This window comes from Eptatretus burgeri, chromosome 13, assembly GCF_056783735.1.
Source record: "Eptatretus burgeri isolate ZD-2024b chromosome 13, Ebu_testis_v1, whole genome shotgun sequence".
NCBI lineage: Eukaryota > Metazoa > Chordata > Myxini > Myxiniformes > Myxinidae > Eptatretus > Eptatretus burgeri.
The window spans coordinates 2265588-2283276 of NC_140973.1; the positions used below are offsets into that span (position 1 = coordinate 2265588).

General features: G+C 45.9%; 1 protein-coding gene across 2 annotated transcripts in view; it reads left to right on the forward strand.

Moving 5' to 3' along the window:
- The window catches only part of NOL8 (nucleolar protein 8), a 54013-nt gene extending 39503 nt beyond the window's left edge, over nucleotides 1–14510 (forward strand). Inside the window, exons 13-15 of one of the 2 annotated variants that reach the window (XM_085850796.1) lie at nucleotides 2139–2295; nucleotides 13300–13361; nucleotides 13553–14510. In XM_085850796.1, coding sequence (XP_085706922.1) covers nucleotides 2139–2295; nucleotides 13300–13361; nucleotides 13553–13692 — 359 coding nt within the window. In that variant the 3' untranslated portion in view covers nucleotides 13693–14510. The remainder of the gene's footprint in view (nucleotides 1–2138; nucleotides 2296–13299; nucleotides 13362–13552) is intronic. The other variant, XM_085850797.1, reaches the window with a different exon arrangement.
- Nucleotides 14511–17689: the final 3179 nt, after the last annotated feature.

Below are 17689 nucleotides of genomic sequence, written 5' to 3' on the forward strand. Positions count from 1 at the left end.
TGTTTGAACGTTAAGACCCGTAAAGATCCAGAAGACCCTGAGGACCAAAAGACCCCGAAGACCCTTTCGACCTTAACATCATTTACACCCCTTACACCCTTCAGACAGATTAGACAGCTTAGAGCCGTGACCATTTAGACCACTTAGACATTTTTATGTCACAAATTTAAAATAAATATATCACCGATACTTCAAAGAAATTTGCAGAAAATAAATATTTGTATTATGATTGGTGTAAATCATGACAACAAAGCAAATCTGTGACGTCAATCTCTGCAACAATGTATGGAGGCGAGAGTAGCGAGCCGATGCACGCTAGTACTTAATATATGAAGGACAAAGAGTTCCCTCTTAAACGCAACATCACTTCTTTCTAAATCCAAAAGTAATTGTACTTGATTAAACTCATAAAGGAATTTGTGAAATGAAGTTGAATGATTAGCAAGAGGGAATAATGAAATAACTGGAACAGCAATCGGTACAGCGCATACCTCCGCCAGGCTGAACAGTTTGTCTGACACACTTCTGATTGATTTGTGAAACACCAGGATGGTAATTTATAGCTGGGTCTGGATTTTTACCCATCCAGTCCCAAGCTTTGTCGAACACACATTTACTTTGTTTATTTGAACAGATTCCATCAGGATCCAGTCTGCAATAAAGGTGCTGAAAGGGGTTATGCAAAGAACAATGAAAATGTAAAAAAAAAAAACACACATTCGCACACATGCTCAAACCTTCACCCACACCCCCACACATTCAAAACTTCACCCGCACCCCCACACACTCAAACTTTCCCACGCACCCACAAACGCTCAAACCTTTCTTGGCACACGAAAACTCCGATCCACCTACAAGGCCTTCTTCCGCAGATTGATGGAGTACTGCCCTCCCGCCCATCTTGACTGGCTTCTCTGCATCACAACTTGTTCAGCTTGATGCCGTGGAAACCAAGGCCTTCAAGATTATTGGAATCTTCCACTCTGAAACTAGGTCTGTGGGCAAATCACTTCGCCATCGCAGACAGGTCGGTGGTCTCTGTTTTCTACCTCCCCTTTTCTGGTCTTTGAGTGCTTTGCACTCTCCGCTCTTTCCTTGCTTTGTCCCCTACCCCCTCCCCCCACCCCCTAACCTAGTTTCTGCAGGGTTCACACGGTCCACCATCAACCCCCTTCTAGTAACTACCGAAATTCAGAATCACTGCTGCTCACCTCCAATCATTTGTTCCTCTCCCCCCCCCCCCCCACCTGTGGAACCGACTTCCACATCCTATTCAATCCCATTTTTCTCTCCAGGTCTTCAAGGTAGCTGTTCACCATCTCAGATCATCCCCAATCCAAAACCATGACCTTTTCTACCCTCGTTAACACACCCGCTCACACCACACCAATCCCTCCTCCTTCCAAATTTCCACTTCTCCCTCCTGGTACTTTCCTTCTGTGTCCATATTTTCCAACCCTCTATGTCCTCTCCTGCCCCATCGCCTCCCCCAATTCCTACCCACACCCATTGTTTGTCCAAATTGTCCTCTATCTTCACCTTCAACTCTGCTGTTGGTGTTTTACCCCCTCCACTGTTCCTTTTGCATCCTGTTTTTGTCTGTCATGTCCTGATTAGTTTGGTGTACTAACTCTTCCATGAGCCTCGACTATGCATACAAAAAAAAATTTATGGATGTGAAGTTGGAGATGTTCAGGGAAGTTCAATGCTGTACATTTCTAGAGCAATGAGACAGAAATTACACTGAGCATATTTTATTCAAGAGTTCCCTTGTAAGAAATCGCTCACGATGATGAAAATAACAAGTGTTTCCATATCTGCATATTCCAGTTATGTTACCTCCTCCTCAGGTGGATACATCGCACCTGAACAGTCCTGGATTGAGTGGTCTTTTATTGAGGCTACCGATGTAATTTCATTTCCTGACCTCACTGATATTTATTTGTAATTATATGATCAATGTATTGACATGGTCTATGATGAATCATGAACTGTTATTGACAACTGTTCGTTTTGAGTAGGTCAAACTCTTGTTTCGACCAGTAAAGAGGAATATTCCTCAGATTTGGGTGTTTCAATTCATCCCCATATTGATGTGTCCTCATTTCCCCTCCACTCCTTTGTTCACTTGACTGCAGATATGAATTGCACAACAAGCCGCGTCAGCAAGTCTGCACCATCACGGTCACATCTTCACAATCTCCACAGCAGCAGCTCAGATGATGACTGTGATGATGTGCAAAAGCTTCAAGGAACTGATAATGGAGTGGCAGCAGTCAAAAGCTTTTCAAGCAGGTAAGGGTGGCATTTGCGAAAGATTATTGCTTTCGAGTCAAACCAAAAAAAATGGTGCAAACTGCTTTCTTGCTTGATGTTTAACATTTAAAGGATTTAGCACAAATAAACACCATCGGTTGCCATCAATGAGAAGGAGGAAATTTCTTCTTAATTGTCCCCTGAGTGTAAAGAGAAAGACCGCGTCATCTGTACTCAGAGTTCCCGGACGTTACGTCACCTTCCCCTAGCTCAGCAGTTGTTAGACGTCAAGCCATGTGTTTGTCTGCGTGTGTTCGTGACTTGTTTCATCTTTTTAGACCTCTGTTCTTCATTGCACGGCCCGTGAGCCACTGGTGGCTTCAAGTTCATTACATTAACACAAGCATTCAGTGAGACGGAAAGCAATAACAGAAGGTAGATTGTGCAGGTTATAATACAAGTGAGCCACACGTGATTCAGGAAGGCCAACGTTCAGGTTGTTTATTTTTCTTGCGAATTCACCAACTAATAAGAATCAATCAATGCTTCTACAAATGTGGACCTTTGTAATTTGGGGGAGGTACGGGGAGGTTCAAACGCACCCAATGGCCTGGTATAAAACATTGGGGCACATCGGTGGTATAAATGTAGATTCCGATGTGTTTTTCAAAAAGCCGAATATCGGCCGTTACATTGTTTAAACAAATATATCAGTCGCTCTCTACTATGAACTCTGCAGTTCTTGTTTTTTGGGCTGTGGTGTACAGGTCGTGAAATCGCAAAAATGTTCACTTCAGGCCATCTACTTTTTTCCCTTATTTATGTCACATTACTCTCAGGATATCAGAGATCATCACACAATAGCTCTGGACCTCACTCTCGTACTCAATCATATCTAGCACCTTCAGAAAATGTATCACCATTTAAAGTTTATTGTCTTCATAAAAACACGTGACGTTAACAATGATTTAAGAAAAGAAAAAAACTGCTCCCAGGCTCAAGCTCATGATTAAATGGTCACATGTGTGATTAGATATTTACCTCCACCACCGAAGGTGGACGGAGGTTATTTTTCACCCTGTTTGCTTGTTTGTCTGTGAGCATGATGTCTCAAAAAGTTGTGGACGGATTCGGACTAAACTTGATGTGCAAGTTGGGAGTGTGACAAGGATGAACAGAGGAGATTTTGGTGAAGATCTGAATCTGGATCCTAGAACTCTAATTTTTATCAGTGACTTGCAGTAGAAATTGCCAGGCAAGGTTGGGACCCCTCTCCCACTCCTCCTCCTCCCTCCTCCCACAGGTCCCCCGCCCCCTCCCACCCCTTCCCCTCTCTCCTCCCACCAGTCCTCCTCCCTCCTCTCACTCCACCCTTCCCTCCAGACTCCTACCCCACCCCTTCCCCTCCCAAAACCCCTCCAGACGCCCACCCTTTCACCTGCCTTGCGCCACCCCTTCCTATTAAAGACTTCAAATATTAATCATGACTATTTCCATTGCCATGAAAATGTACCTTGTTCAGTTTTTAACGTGTTGTTTTAGTTTTAAAACTCAGAGGTGATGTCGAGTGTACGAAAGTGTACGTGTACATTTCTGTCATGCGGTGGATAAATATGAAGAGAGAGATGTGGGTGGGTCTTTCTTTATTTATATATTGACTGCTTTTGACGTTTTCACTTGGTACATGCTTGAGAGCCTCATTGCTATGCATTGCTGTCTGCGCTATCGCTGATGATTCGCCAATAAGCGATGAAACCGGTCCGGATAGCTGAGGGGGTGTGTAGCATTGGGATTCTCATGTGTGTACTCTGTGTAAACGTCTTTATAGTTGTTGAACTCTGGGAAAGGTTTGAAACAGTGTCGCACTTATCTTGTGTAAATCTTCTTGGGTTGCTTTATGCAGCTTCTTCGGCTGGAGGAGTGTGGGAGGGGACAATTATTTATATAATCCTCGCCACCTGGATTTATTTGATTAGGTGAGAGCTTATTGGCTATTCCCTCCATTCACAGGTGAGAGATGTGGGTGGGTCTTTCTCATACTCTACTGGTCAAAAGTTATAGAACACCTCTATTTTCCATTTTTTACTGAAATTTAAGCAGTTTAATGTTTCAATGTACTCTGAAATTAAAGCATAGAACAAATAAACAATTGCAGAGAAAAAAGAAATCATGGAATCGTTTTGTTGAACAACATTTAATCTAAATTTTTGACTCATCAAATTAGTCATCTTTTGCAGATATAACAGCCGAACATACTCGTGGCATTCTTTTGACAATGGAAATAAAATATTGTTTGGAAAGTTCTTCCCAAAACTTAAAAAAAAAAAAAATTTGTATGCCTTGTTGAGGCTCGTATGAGAGCCAACACAACGCACAGCAAGGGGGCATGAGACAAGAGGGGAGGGAGTGGGAGGGAGTGGGAAGGAAAAAACAGTGGGGAACAGAGACATTAGGAGATCTGTGGAAGGGGGAGGGATGGGGCGGGAAACATTGGGAATACAAGATGGACATTACAGGGACTTTCAGGAAGGAAATGAGGGAATTAGAAGGAGGTGGGCTTGGGTGGATTATTGGGGGTAGAAAACATCGACGATTTGGATGGGGGATGATAGGTGGTGGTGAACAGCTGTTTTGAAGGCCTGGAGGGAAGAATGGGATTGAACAGAGTGAGGGAGTTTATTCCAAAGACGGGGAAAAAAAAGAGGACTGAAAGAGTGAAGGTGAGCATTGATTCGTGATTTTGCTAGATTTACCAGAAGGGGGTTGTTGGCGGATCTTGAGTGCCCTGCGGAAATGTGGTGGGGACAAATCGCAGAGAGAGCATGGGCGGCGAGGCTGGAGATGAGACTGTGGTGTATTGGCAGGGAGCGTTGAGGGGGCGTGGAGGAGTTGTGATGATAGTCACGTATCTGCAGGGCATATAGCTGTTCGCGTCCGCTAGAGGCTCGTAGTAGTGTACATCCGGACACGCAATAAACAGAGTTACGGCAACCCTCACGACTCTACGTGCCTCACTGCTCTCCGGACATTACATTGGCGACGAGTCTGTTTCGGATCGACGCGTGCAGAGTGCCTGTTTTCCTCGGTATTGACTTTGAGTCGTGGCTGGAGCAATTGGATTGTAGGGCGCACGGAGCGCCGGGAAAATCAGCGCAGCTAGCGTGGTTCGAGTTTGATCACCTGGCGAGGAGCCCAGGGAAGCGCATCGCGAGTTTCGCGTGCCCGCGGCCGCAAGCACAGTCTTCGGTGCGGGTCGAGTCCTGCAGCCAGACATCTCGCCGTCGCCTGCGAATTCACGTCGAGTGAACGGCAGGACGGCTCGAGGATGGTGGAAGGTCGGGGCACGGCACACGGACGAGTGCCCATCTTCGTCGGAGACGACTTCGAATTGTTTTCAGAACAGTTGGGGTGCTATTTCCATGCGAATGATGTAGACGACGAGAGCAAGCACAAATTGATCTTGCTCGCCTCGCTATCAATGGAACATTATCGACTGCTGAGTGATTTGGTGGCGCCGGACAAGCCCAGTGACGACGGGTTGTCGTTTCAGGACGTGGTAGAGAAGATGAAAGCCCACATGGCGCCGGAAAAGTCATTGCAGCTGGCTCGATACCAGTTCGATCACCTTGCGAAGGGTGCGAAGGAGCGCCTCGCAGATTTCGTGGCACTAGTGAAGCATTCGGCCGTGGCCTGCAAGTTCACGGCGGGGGAGCATCCAGCTCGACTCAGGGATCACTTTATTTCTGGGTTGCAAGATGCGAAAATGGTGTCGGCGATTCTGTGGATGCGAGGTGTCGACGTTGCATTCCACTCGGCGGTCGAGACTGCTTCAGCTGTCGAGCAAACTCTCGGAGATGTCCGAACCATCGCTGGCCAGGGCTTGATGGGTGATCCCAGCTGGGGCTTGTCAGGTGACCCTGGGGTCCACGCGATGACCCAGGGGCCCCAGGCCACGCGCACGCCTTTCGGTGCGGGCCGAGGCCGCACACCGCAGCTCGGCCGCGCGGGCAGCGAGATGAACACACAGGGGTGCTGGGGGTGTAGAGGACAGCACCTCCGGCGGGTGTGCCCATATAAAAACACCGTGTGTTTGCATTGTCGCAAGGTGGGACATCTGAAGCGTGTGTGTCGAATGGCGGGGGCCACCGTTAAGGTCTTGGATAGCGAGGTGCGGGACGACCCCAGCAACCTGGAGTGCGGCCTGCAGCCTGGGCATAGCGATCCCGGCGGCCAGGAGCAGGAAATGCAGCCGATGTTGAGCCTGTTTTCAATTGGTCCGAAGGTAACAAGAACAATGACAGTGGAGGTCGAGGTGAACGGGGCACTGATCGTGTTTCAAGTTGATACCGGGGCCGCGGTGTCAATCATGGGCGAACAGACCGCTCGTGAACTCCGCGGTATTCACCTGGTCAAGACGACCTTTTCGCTGTACACGTACACCGGCGAAGCGATTACACCACTTGCTGTGACAGACGTCTCGGTGGTCTACCAAGGTCAAAGCGCCCTACTCTCATTGTTTGTGGTACGAGGGGAGGGGCCCGCTCTTTTGGGCTGGGACTGGCTGGCTAGCCTCGGGCTAGGTTGGACGGCGCCAGCCAGTGGCCTTGGACGTCCCGTGCCGAGCCGATTAGAGTATCGGTGGGAGGAGGTTCCTGTTTCAGAGTTCGTACCTCCAGGTGCACCTGTGTCTCCGTTTGGGCCCGGGCCTCCCTCGATACCCGAGGGCGAGGTCCCGGCGGCAGGAGCCGCGGTGATGCAACATGGGTTTCCGTTCATTGCTTCCTGCAACTACGATATACGGTTCCGGAGCAACGGGGAGTGTGCCAGCTGCGACGGGCTCTCGCGCTTGCGCTGCGCTCAGGATACAGTGCACACCCGTGTCGTTCAGGCGATTGGAGCGAGCCGGTCGCATTCAAGAAGTTCGCGGAACGCGACCATCGACGGTGTCCTCTTCGACGTTCAGATGGGGACCTGCGCGCAAGTCGCCTCAACGTCGTGACAACCCAGAGGCATGCGCACAGCGTGGTTCATAAATTGTTAATTGTTGTATGTTTGATTCTCGCGGCACGAGTGATTCAGCATGGCGTTATGAAAGCAAATACCGACAGTCCGCGTGTGAGCATAATGTGTTTGATTGGGATCAATGCTGTCGATGATGTGAATAACTTGCGGACAGTCGTTGCGAATAAAGAGATTTTCCAGATCTCTGTCTTCGATGACAGTCCGCAGTTCGCTGCACTCTCATGTGTTAGGATTATACTGTGGGAACGCGCTGTACGTAAAGAGAAGTTTGCCTCTGCGCAAACGATGTTTTTGCTGTTGTATGACCCTGATATGTATCCAGTTAACGCTGATCGTCCGTTCGGACGTGCATTGAGATCTCGACTGGATTTGGTGCGTGGTTTTGTTATGGGATTGGTGGTACTGCAGCCGGCTAATTGCCGGTTCGACTTGCACGTGGAACGACGGCGCTGTTCAGCGTCGCCCTCCCGTTCATCTCGCTGGGGCCTGGTGTTATCTCGCCAAGGCCACCCTCCCCGCTGCTCCCGCCAGCGCCGACGCCCTCGCGTCTGGCGGACTCAGCGTGTTTACCTGTTTCTGTCCGTGGGGGAGGAGCGAGCTGGGCGGCCGCGCAGGGGGTTCGTCTGAGCGTGTCACCTCGACCTAGTCAGGGGACTTGTAGGTGGGCAGTCTGGTGGCGCCTCTGCTGCATAGTTATACTGTGCTCCCTGACTTCCCTCTTTATTTCTTTGCATCGGCCATTGTTATTAGGGTCTGTTAACACCATTGACTTCGTCGGGCGACTCAGTACTCGAGCACTCAGTCCACTGAATTTGGATTCCACCTCACTCGCGAGGTGATGGGGATGGAAGAGTGCATTATGTACCAGCTTAACACAACGGCATTATTGTGCAGATGAAGCACGTTTTCTTTTGTGCCGTCTCATCTGGGTTTGTTTCTCAGCCCGACAATCACCCTGGGGTTAGGTCGAGTGCCGTGGTATTTGGAGGGTTTTACATGGTTGATGTCATTTTTGTTCCTCTTTGCTTTTGTGTGTCGTCGTATTCTTTTCAATTTCTGCTTGTCATTATAATTGTCATTTTATAATCATACTTTTAGGAGGGAGGAGTGTGGTGTATTGGCAGGGGGCGTGGAGGAGTTGTGATGGTAGTCATGTGTCAGCAGGGCATATTGCTGTTCGCGTCCGCTAGAGGCTCGTAGTAGTGTACATCCTGACACGCAATAAAGAGAGTTATGGCAACCCTCATGACTCTACGTGCCTCACTGCTCTCCGGACATTACAGAGATGGTAGAAGACAGAAAGACCACCGCCCAGCCTACGTTGAGAGAGTGAGAGGCCCAAAGAGTCAGCCTCATTGCGGGAGATGTGAATGATCTGAAATGCCTTGGTTTCCACAGCGTGAAGCCGATAAAGGTGGGAGGCAGGAGCATCAGCCCAGAGGGAAGAGCAGTACTCCATCAGGCTGCGGACGAAAGCTTTGTAAGTGGTCAGGAGTTCAGGTGGGCTGAGGAAGGACTTTGCACAACAGAAGATTCCCAGTCGGCGACTGGCTTTGGAGGCGAGGTTTGAAATGTGGCTTTCCCAGGAAACTGAAAGACATGTTCCACATGTTGGACCAGTTTGTGATTTTATCCAGATCTGCAGAGAGCGAAGAAGCTGCTGCATGCCGGTCTGAAGGATGACAGATGGTACGGCAGAGGGTAGAGTCATCAATAAAGAGATAAAGAGGATTTTCCCAAGAGTCAGATAGATCATTGATGAAAACCAGAAAAAAGAACAGGGCCCAGAATGCTACCTTGAGGAACTCCAACCTGGACAGGAAGAGGGATGAAAGAACTCCATTTAGGGCCACACGTTCACTGCGACAGGAGAGGAAGTCTGCGAGCCATGAGTGGAGATGGCCTTGAATACCACAGGAAGAGTTTGGTGAGCAGGGCAGGGTACCAGACCGTCTCAAAAGCACATGATATATCTCGGGATATGGCTCTGATTTCATGTCCGGCATTGAGGACCTCCATCCATTGTTGGGAGAGAAGAAGCAGCATATCCAGGGTAGAGTGACCTGGTCTGAAACCACATTGATGATCGGAAATCAAGCCATTGGTGAAGAGGAAGGATTTAATGTCTAAAGCGATGATGGATTCCATCACCTTGCTGATGATTGGCAGAAGGCTGATTGGTCTGTAGTTGCAGGGATCTGTTTTTGCACCTTTTTATGCATCGCAGTAATGTTTGCTGATTTCCAAGCAGATGGCAGATGACCTTGAGCAAATGAGAGGGTGAATAGAACAGAGAGAGGGTGAGCAAGAACAGAAGAGCAGGTTTTTAGGACATGTGGGCTGATGCCGTCTGGACCGGTTTCAGAATCTGTGTCGAGGTTTGACAGCAAGCTCTCCATCTTGTCAGGAGAAACACTGTTGTAGAAGTTCCCACAAATGTGTTGCACTTGTAGGTTGCTTTGCTTTCACCCTTCTGTCCAGTTCATCCCAAACCAGCTTGATGGGGTTTTAGTCTGGAGACTGTGCTGGCCATTCCATGATATGAAGCCCAACGTCTTGTTCTTTTCTTCGAAGGTCGTTCTGGCATCGCCTGGAGGTATGTTTTGGGTCGTTATCTTGCTGTAGGAGGAACCCCTGACCAACTCGGTGAAGACCAGAGGGTATTGCATGGTGCTGCAAAATGCTGTGGTCGCCCTTTTGGTTCAGGGTGCCAGTCACTCTGTGCAAATCGCCACTCTGAATCCAGCAAAAGAGTCCCAGATCATCATGCTTCCTCCTCCATTTTTGACAGTTTGTGTCACACACTGAGGAACCATCCTTTCGCCTACTCGATGGTGTACAAAAACCCTGTGTGATGAACCGAAGATTTCAAATTTTGATTCATCGGTCCATAAGACCTTATTCCAGTTTTCAGTCATCCACTGGCGGTGCTTCATGGCTCAGCAAGCCTCTTTTTCTTATTTTGTCATCTTCGCAATGGCTTTCTTACTGCCACTCGACCTGTCAAACCTGCAGCTCGAAGTCTTCTCTTCACAGTTGAAACTGAGGCTTCTTTACTTCGACCAGTGTTAAGCTGTGCTTGAAGCTGCTGTCCTGTGAGCCGCCTATCACGCAAGCTGTTGACTCTCAGAAACTTGTCTTCTGATTGTGTTGTGGCTTTGGGTCTGCAAGACCTCTTCCTGTCAGAGTTTCCTCCAGTTTCCAAGTGCCTTTTGATGGTGGAGGAAACTGCACTCACTGACACCTTGGTTTCCTTTGCAATGTCTTGAAAGGAAAGACCTACACTTTTAAGGGTTATAATGGTTTGTCTGTCTTCCTTTGTTAATTGTCTTTTTCTCGCCATTATGATAGCAATATACTACTTCCTGCAGTGCAATATTGTTCAAAATAATGCTTCAGAGGGTGTAGCAACACAGTCTGTTCCAACACTACTTTTATGCAGAAAGAAGGTTTGTAACTAATCAACAAAAGTTGGGACACCTGTAGGAATTGTTTGCATCAACTTTCAAGGATTAATTTACTTCTATTGTTGCAGAACAGCTGCAGAACAGAACAGCCTTTTTTAACAACTCGGAAATTTACATTACGTCCTGTGTCCTGAGATTTGAAAGTTTTGATGTTGATCCTTCCCACTTTTATGATGTCATCTGTTGTCACTGATACTCTTGGTACAGGTTTACTAAGCAGCTTTCCTGGTGTGAAAGTGGAAATACTCCCCATTCCATGGAATGTTCCAAAGCCATCAAGAGTTCTTATATTGTGATCAACATTGTCACCAACATGCTGAATGAACTCTCCAGATTCAGGCTCAGGCAACTCTGCCCCTTGTGTAAGAGCGGCACTTTTCTCGAACTTCCGCACTTCAGAATCGGAACAACTGAAGCCGTGTTTATGAAGAGTATCTACGATAAACCGTGATGAAAACTGATGATGCATTTCAGTTGCTAGTCCAAATTGCAATGGGGCTGGAATGACTCTTGGCCTTGTTGCTTGCATTATAGCTTGTCCAATTGATGCTACCTTAAGATCAGTGTTTTTGCCAACGAACAAACCTTACAACAACATCAGTAGTGACTGTGGAATGAACTGCTCAGCTGCTTCTGTTGATGACATCTGTTCTCTGGTCAGATATACATCCTAAGAAGAGTCACCTGCCTTTATGTCACTCTTGATAAGCTTGGCAACTGTTTATCATTCGTATTTTCTCAATATTGGGGTCTTCTTTCTTCTGTTCCTTGTAAAAGTTATGGAGAATATTTGCTGCTGTTTGGCTAAAAGTTAAAACATTTGGCTTCCCATTCAGCTCGGTTATTATGATATTGTCACCAAAATGTTCCATGAGTTTACTCTTCATATGTGTAAAGCCATAAGCTGCAACCTCTGAACCCAGAAGACCTGTCTCCATTTTCTCAATCAAGTCTGTTATTGTAATCTGTTCATCATCATTTTCCTCCAGGTACTTTGCAACCAACAGGAATGCTTCATATCTTTCTGCTTCTTTGGTCTGCCAAGCCTTTGTTTCTTTGCAACACTACCTAGTCCAGAGGAGTGTTGCTGTGTAACCTGCTTCCCAGTCCTGAAGTTGACATTACAGCTTTGATGGTAAACTGCATCGGCTGCGATTAGGTCATGAGCATCTGCAATTCTGCCTGAAACTAACGTAGACCATTCATCTTTCCTTTGTGCACATGAATGTAAGACAATATTTTGGAATGATGTGGTTCTTACTGGATAGACATCCATGCCATCACGCTTTTTCTCATTGTAAGTAGCTGGTTCACCGCAAAACAAACAGTGCTTGTCCAAACTGAGCATTGGCGTTTCTGAACGAAGGATACACGGTGAGGGCTGATCTTGTTCATTTACTTTTTCCTGTGCCTTTGCAATCGTCTGTGGATGAGTGAAAATCCGTCGGCATTCTGTGTGTACTCGCTGACCTTTATGAGTTCTTACACTACTTCCTTGCTGCTCACTGGCCCTGTTGATACTCTCGCTCCCATTTTCTCATAGGATTGCAGTATCCAGACCATTTTCTAAACTCTTCTCACAGAAAACACACTCAGCCATAGCTATCTGTAATTCATGAAATAACAGTGCAGAAACAATACAAGTTAGGGTTAGGGTTACGGTTCAATCGGATACGGTACTTAGATGCAAAGTTATAGTGAAAATATGAATTTTCTCTTATGACAGAAGCTAATTTGCATAATATGCAAATTATATTAAAAAATATTAATTTGCAAATGTGCCTATCATGTTCACTGACCTTCAAAACATGGGTTTGGACACTTGCTTTCCTTCAATTGGGTACTTAGATGCAAAGTTATAGTGAAAATATGAATTTTCTCTTATTGCGGAAGCTAATTTTCATATTATGCAAATTACACTACTTTCCCTTGCTAGGATTTTTTTAGGGCTTTAAGTATGGTGATTAGGGGGTCTTACTGAAATGCACTGCAGTGGAAACAATTCTTTTGCCATTAGTGGTGGGTTACCCCCTCAAAATTGCTACATTGACTGGACTATTTAGTTATTTTTGTTGTAAATCAAATGTTGTTTTTGGCCACCAATTAACTTTACCATAAATATCCTGTAATTAGTGCACCTTGACTTTAAAAATTACAAAAAACAATTCTGTTGCACCGAGAATTTTAAGGTTGGTCGCACTGATACGTGTACAATGTTTTTATTCAATAAATATATAAAAGCTCACATCGATATAGAAGCCATTATTTTAATGTACTCACCACAATAGGAGATTTTGTACACAGTGCTGACACATTGGGAAGTCCAAAAAGGCCCAATTGAGTACATAATAATGAAAAGATTATTAATTATTATCGATTGATGTGTTTATCATGTTGCCATAGTTATATTTGTTTCACATTGTTGGAAGTGTGCTGCAAAGAATGATGATTGGATCAGTCAAGGGATGATTTTGATTGTTTAATTAATGTCCATAAAATATTTGGAGATATAAAGCAAGAAGCATTAATTTCTCACTTTAACTTTCTTCCAAAGGCAGACTGGAATGGTGACAAAACCTCCATTCTTCTTCTTTGCAAATGATCCAAGACTTCGAGGTGTGACGAATACTTTTTTTTGTAATATATTATTTTGCATTGAGAAGACGAACAATAATATTAATATTTTAATATCGTGTGGGGCGGGTGCCAAGTGGATTACCTGCATTTTTTTTTACTTTTCTTCGCCCCCCCCCCACGCTGATATGCTCCAAAGGCTAACGACTACCTTGTGTAAATCTGTCCAACAGAGGGCCCTGATTTATTCTGCCGCAATGCAGCACCACAAAGGGCAGATGGTGAGTGGCAGGAGCTTGTGGTAACACTGAGGGAGCACAGTCAGAAGCGGAGGCGTGAAGCAATAAGACACACACGGGCTCGGCCACAGTGAGTGTGTGTGTGTGTGTGTGTGTGTGTGTGTGTGTGTGTGTGTGTGTGTGTGTGTGTGTGTGTGTGTGTGTGTGTGTGTGTGTGTGTGTGTGTGTGTGTGTGTGTGTGTGTGTGTGTGTGTGTGTGTGTGTGTGTCTAAAAGCGAAATTCAATGCACCAATCTTTATCTTTTTTCAAAACAAAAACTCAGTGTGTGGGAGTTATTTGTGAAAAGGTTCTTTGAAAATTTATTCGGTGAACGCTATATTTTAAACAAAACAAAACAAAAAACCCGCACCATATTCGCTTTACAGAGCATTTGAGCCAAAGCAGTATCTTGACGAGGGTTTTATTGGGTGGTTTGCCATTGCCTTTCCAGTGTAGTTTGTCTGTGTTCTGTCCTTTTAAATGCTGAGCATCAAGCAAGGAAGCAGCTCTTACCATTTTAAAGCCTTTGGTATAACTCGGCTGGGTTTTGAACCACTGACCTCCCAGACTCGGTGCGGACGCTCTAACCATTGTATTCCCGAGTCTGGTTGATCCTTGTGAAAAAGAAAACTTAACTATGCATTATTATTTGTTTATTAACTACAGTAAATATTGTCACAGAAACATTTACACAGTGTAGCCAGAGCAATCGGTGAAGTATTGATATTTGCATACTGCTTTAACCCTTTCAGTTTTCGAACTCTCATAAGTTTTTTTGAAAAACTGAAGTTGTGTTAAAAACACACACACACACACACACACACACACACACACACACACACACACACACACACACACACACACACACACACACACACACACACACACACACACACACACACACACACACACGTTTTGTACCATGTGATGTGTAACATGGTGTTATAATTTATACAAAAACTGTAAAATATCCAGTTACTACGATGCTCATGTTAAATGCTTGATATTATAAAGCTGTGTCAAAACATTCGAATTTTTTTTCACAATTATGAAAATGAAATGAGACTACAACATTAGATGTTGAGTAAAAATATCCAATAAAGCGTTTCACTGCTTCCCCTTACGTGTACTGTGCAGCCTCTTGTTTTCTTCATTTGTCCACAGTTCGATTATCGCTAAATATGAGAAAACAACTGAGGGTTCAGTAAAAGTGGGATTGCACTTTTAACTATGCAATGCAAACCCCTTCAGCTGGATGACATCATCCACTTAGTGTCTGATAACTACAGTAATACAAAATGTATGGTAAACACACGTGCAGTAAAACAAGAGGCATTTACGATTATGTAGCATCAGTGGATATTCTTTTTTTTCTTCCCATTGTACCTCACCTGGAACATCGTTCAAGTTAGGTATTAGCATCTCATGGTGTCAGTCAGTCAGAATGTAAACACTCGGATCTTCTCAGTAACAACACATACAATTTCGATGTAGTCCGGGAGCCAACCGATCAAAATTAAAAAAAAATTGCCCGGTCTGCTATAAAATTTTTGTGTTGATTTTCATAAAGAGACACCCTTTGAGTATATGAAAACCAATGTTGGCAATGGTGAAACTCTTGCGCAACAACACAGTCAACACTTTTGCGAGCCCCCTCTGATAACAAAATGTTGGCAAAAGCGAAGATGTAGGATGGGGGTAGGGGTAATTCATATTGTCCTAAAATCATAACCACTAAACCTATATACACAAATGACCCCTCATATTAAAGAGGAGTTCATTTCCTATATCACAATTGGTGTAGATTTAACCTACCTTCAATTGACAAGGTTATATGTCAAACAACAAAAGATTTATGTAACTCAGAAATGCTTGACTATCAATGGGGTCAGGAACAAGAACATACTTTTACATGCCATGGTTTTAAGGAAGATAAAATTAGAAATGGATTAACACAATATTGTGACATGAAACATCCTCTTCAGAGGAAGAGTCACTCTCTGAAACAACTCCACCACATGAACCTCTCTGACCAAGGCATATGCATGTCACTCAGCAAGGCACAGCAGCCTTTTTGCATGAACATCGTTTCAGACATTTGGATAATTTGCACATGCAAGACACCGTTTTGTCTATGTTTGGCTTGGCTGGCTTAGACATGAGAATTGGGACCAGTTTTCCATTGATAAGGGTTCTGCCAAATGTTGTGGCTGGGGGAAGTGCTCGGTCACTGAGATGTGCACGTCTATACAGAAGCAATTGATACAATGCTTTTAAAACAAGGAAGTAAAACGCATCTTCTGTTGCTGGCAGTGACCTAAGGTCTAATTTTGAAGAGACAAACATATGCTGCCTGAGGGTATCCAAACAGCTGAACCCTTTTTGGCCATGCATAGCAGTCCAGTATACTCTGGCCTCATCAATGACACATTCTGTTGCTGCCATTTCACTATCTCTTCCAAAATCAACAAGGTGGAGAAGGTTTCCTATCAGTCCCAGAGAAACCTGTGCCGCTCTTCTTTTCACAGGAACACAGGCATCATCCCAACTGACTGGAAGAGGGGCCTTGTTGTCCCTCTCTGGAAAGGGAAGGGTGATCGCCAAGACTGCAAAAACTACCGAGGGGTGACGCTGCTCTCAGTGCCGGGCAAGGTCTTTGCTCGGATAATTCTTGATAGGGTTTGCCACCATCTGCTTGAGCACCAGCGTCCAGAGCAGTCAGGCTTTACACCAAAGAGGTCAACGATTGACCGTATCCTTGCACTTCGTGTCCTCACCGAACACAGACGATAGTTTCGGCAGGGGCTGCTTGCAGCCTATGTTGATCTCTGTAAAGCGTTCGATTCAGTGAATCGGGATGTCCTCTGGAGGATTCTTGGTCTTCGTGGGGTACCACCGAAACTGATCGATCTGATGTCTGAACTCTACTCTGGTACTGAGAGTGCTGTGAAGTGTGGTGGTACCATCTCTGACTTATTTCCAGTTGTTACTGGAGTTCGTCAGGGATGTGTACTTGCCCCCACACTTTTCAGCACTTGTATGGACTGGATTCTAGGGAGGATGTCGGAGAGATCAAGTTGCGGTGCATCGTTTGGCAATGTCAAGATCTCAGACCTTGATTTTGCAGATGATGCAGTCATCTTTGCGGAGACTTTAGACATCCTCTTGGGGGCCCTCGAGGTGCTGAATGAGGAGTCGGAGCCGTTGGGATTACGGATTTCTTGGGTCAAAACTAAGATCCAGGCTTTCGGTGACATCTTGGATGCTGCTGTCCTGTCTGTGTCTGTTTGTGGTGAGGATGTTGAGGTCGTGGAGAGATTCACTTACCTTGGCAGTGATATTCATGTCTCCGCAGGTTGTGAGCCGGAGGTCAATAGACGTCTGGGTCGGGCCTGGGGAGTCATGGATTCACTGGATCATGGGGTGTGGCGCTGCCGGTACCTGTGCGGGAGGACGAAAGTCTGAGTCTTCAGGTCCTTGGTACTTCCAGTCTTGCTCTATGGGTGCGAGACTTGGACATTGACCAAGGATCTGAGACGGAGACTTAATTCCTTTGGTACCAGGTCTCTTCGGAGAATCCTTGGCTATCGCTGGTCGGATTTTGTGTCCAACGAGCGGTTGCTGAGAGAGACTCGGATGAGATTTGTTACCTGCATAGTCCGTGAGCGTCAGCTGCGGCTGTATGGACATGTGGCTCGTTTTCCTGACGCTGATCCTGCTCACCAGATTCTCTCAGCGAGGGAGTCTCATGAGTGGGAGGCCAGTGGGCCGACCACGTGCCTCATGGTTGCAGCAGGTTGACCATCATCTCAAGGAGATGGGGATGGGCCTGGCATCTGCCTGGGGGATGGCCAGACGGAGGCCCCTGGAGTACCGGCGGAAAGTGGACGCAGCGACGCGCTGTTCTGGCACATGCTCCCATACCTGACCTGACCTCTTCTTTTCCCCTTCTGAATGGGTAGCTCACTGTGTCACATCCACACAACACATATGTGCACAGAAGTGTAGCTGCGACATCAAGAGGATTTTCTGGTACTTCTTGCTCAACACTTCTACCAGCTCATGAATAGGTAGGTATTGATTCTGCCGTT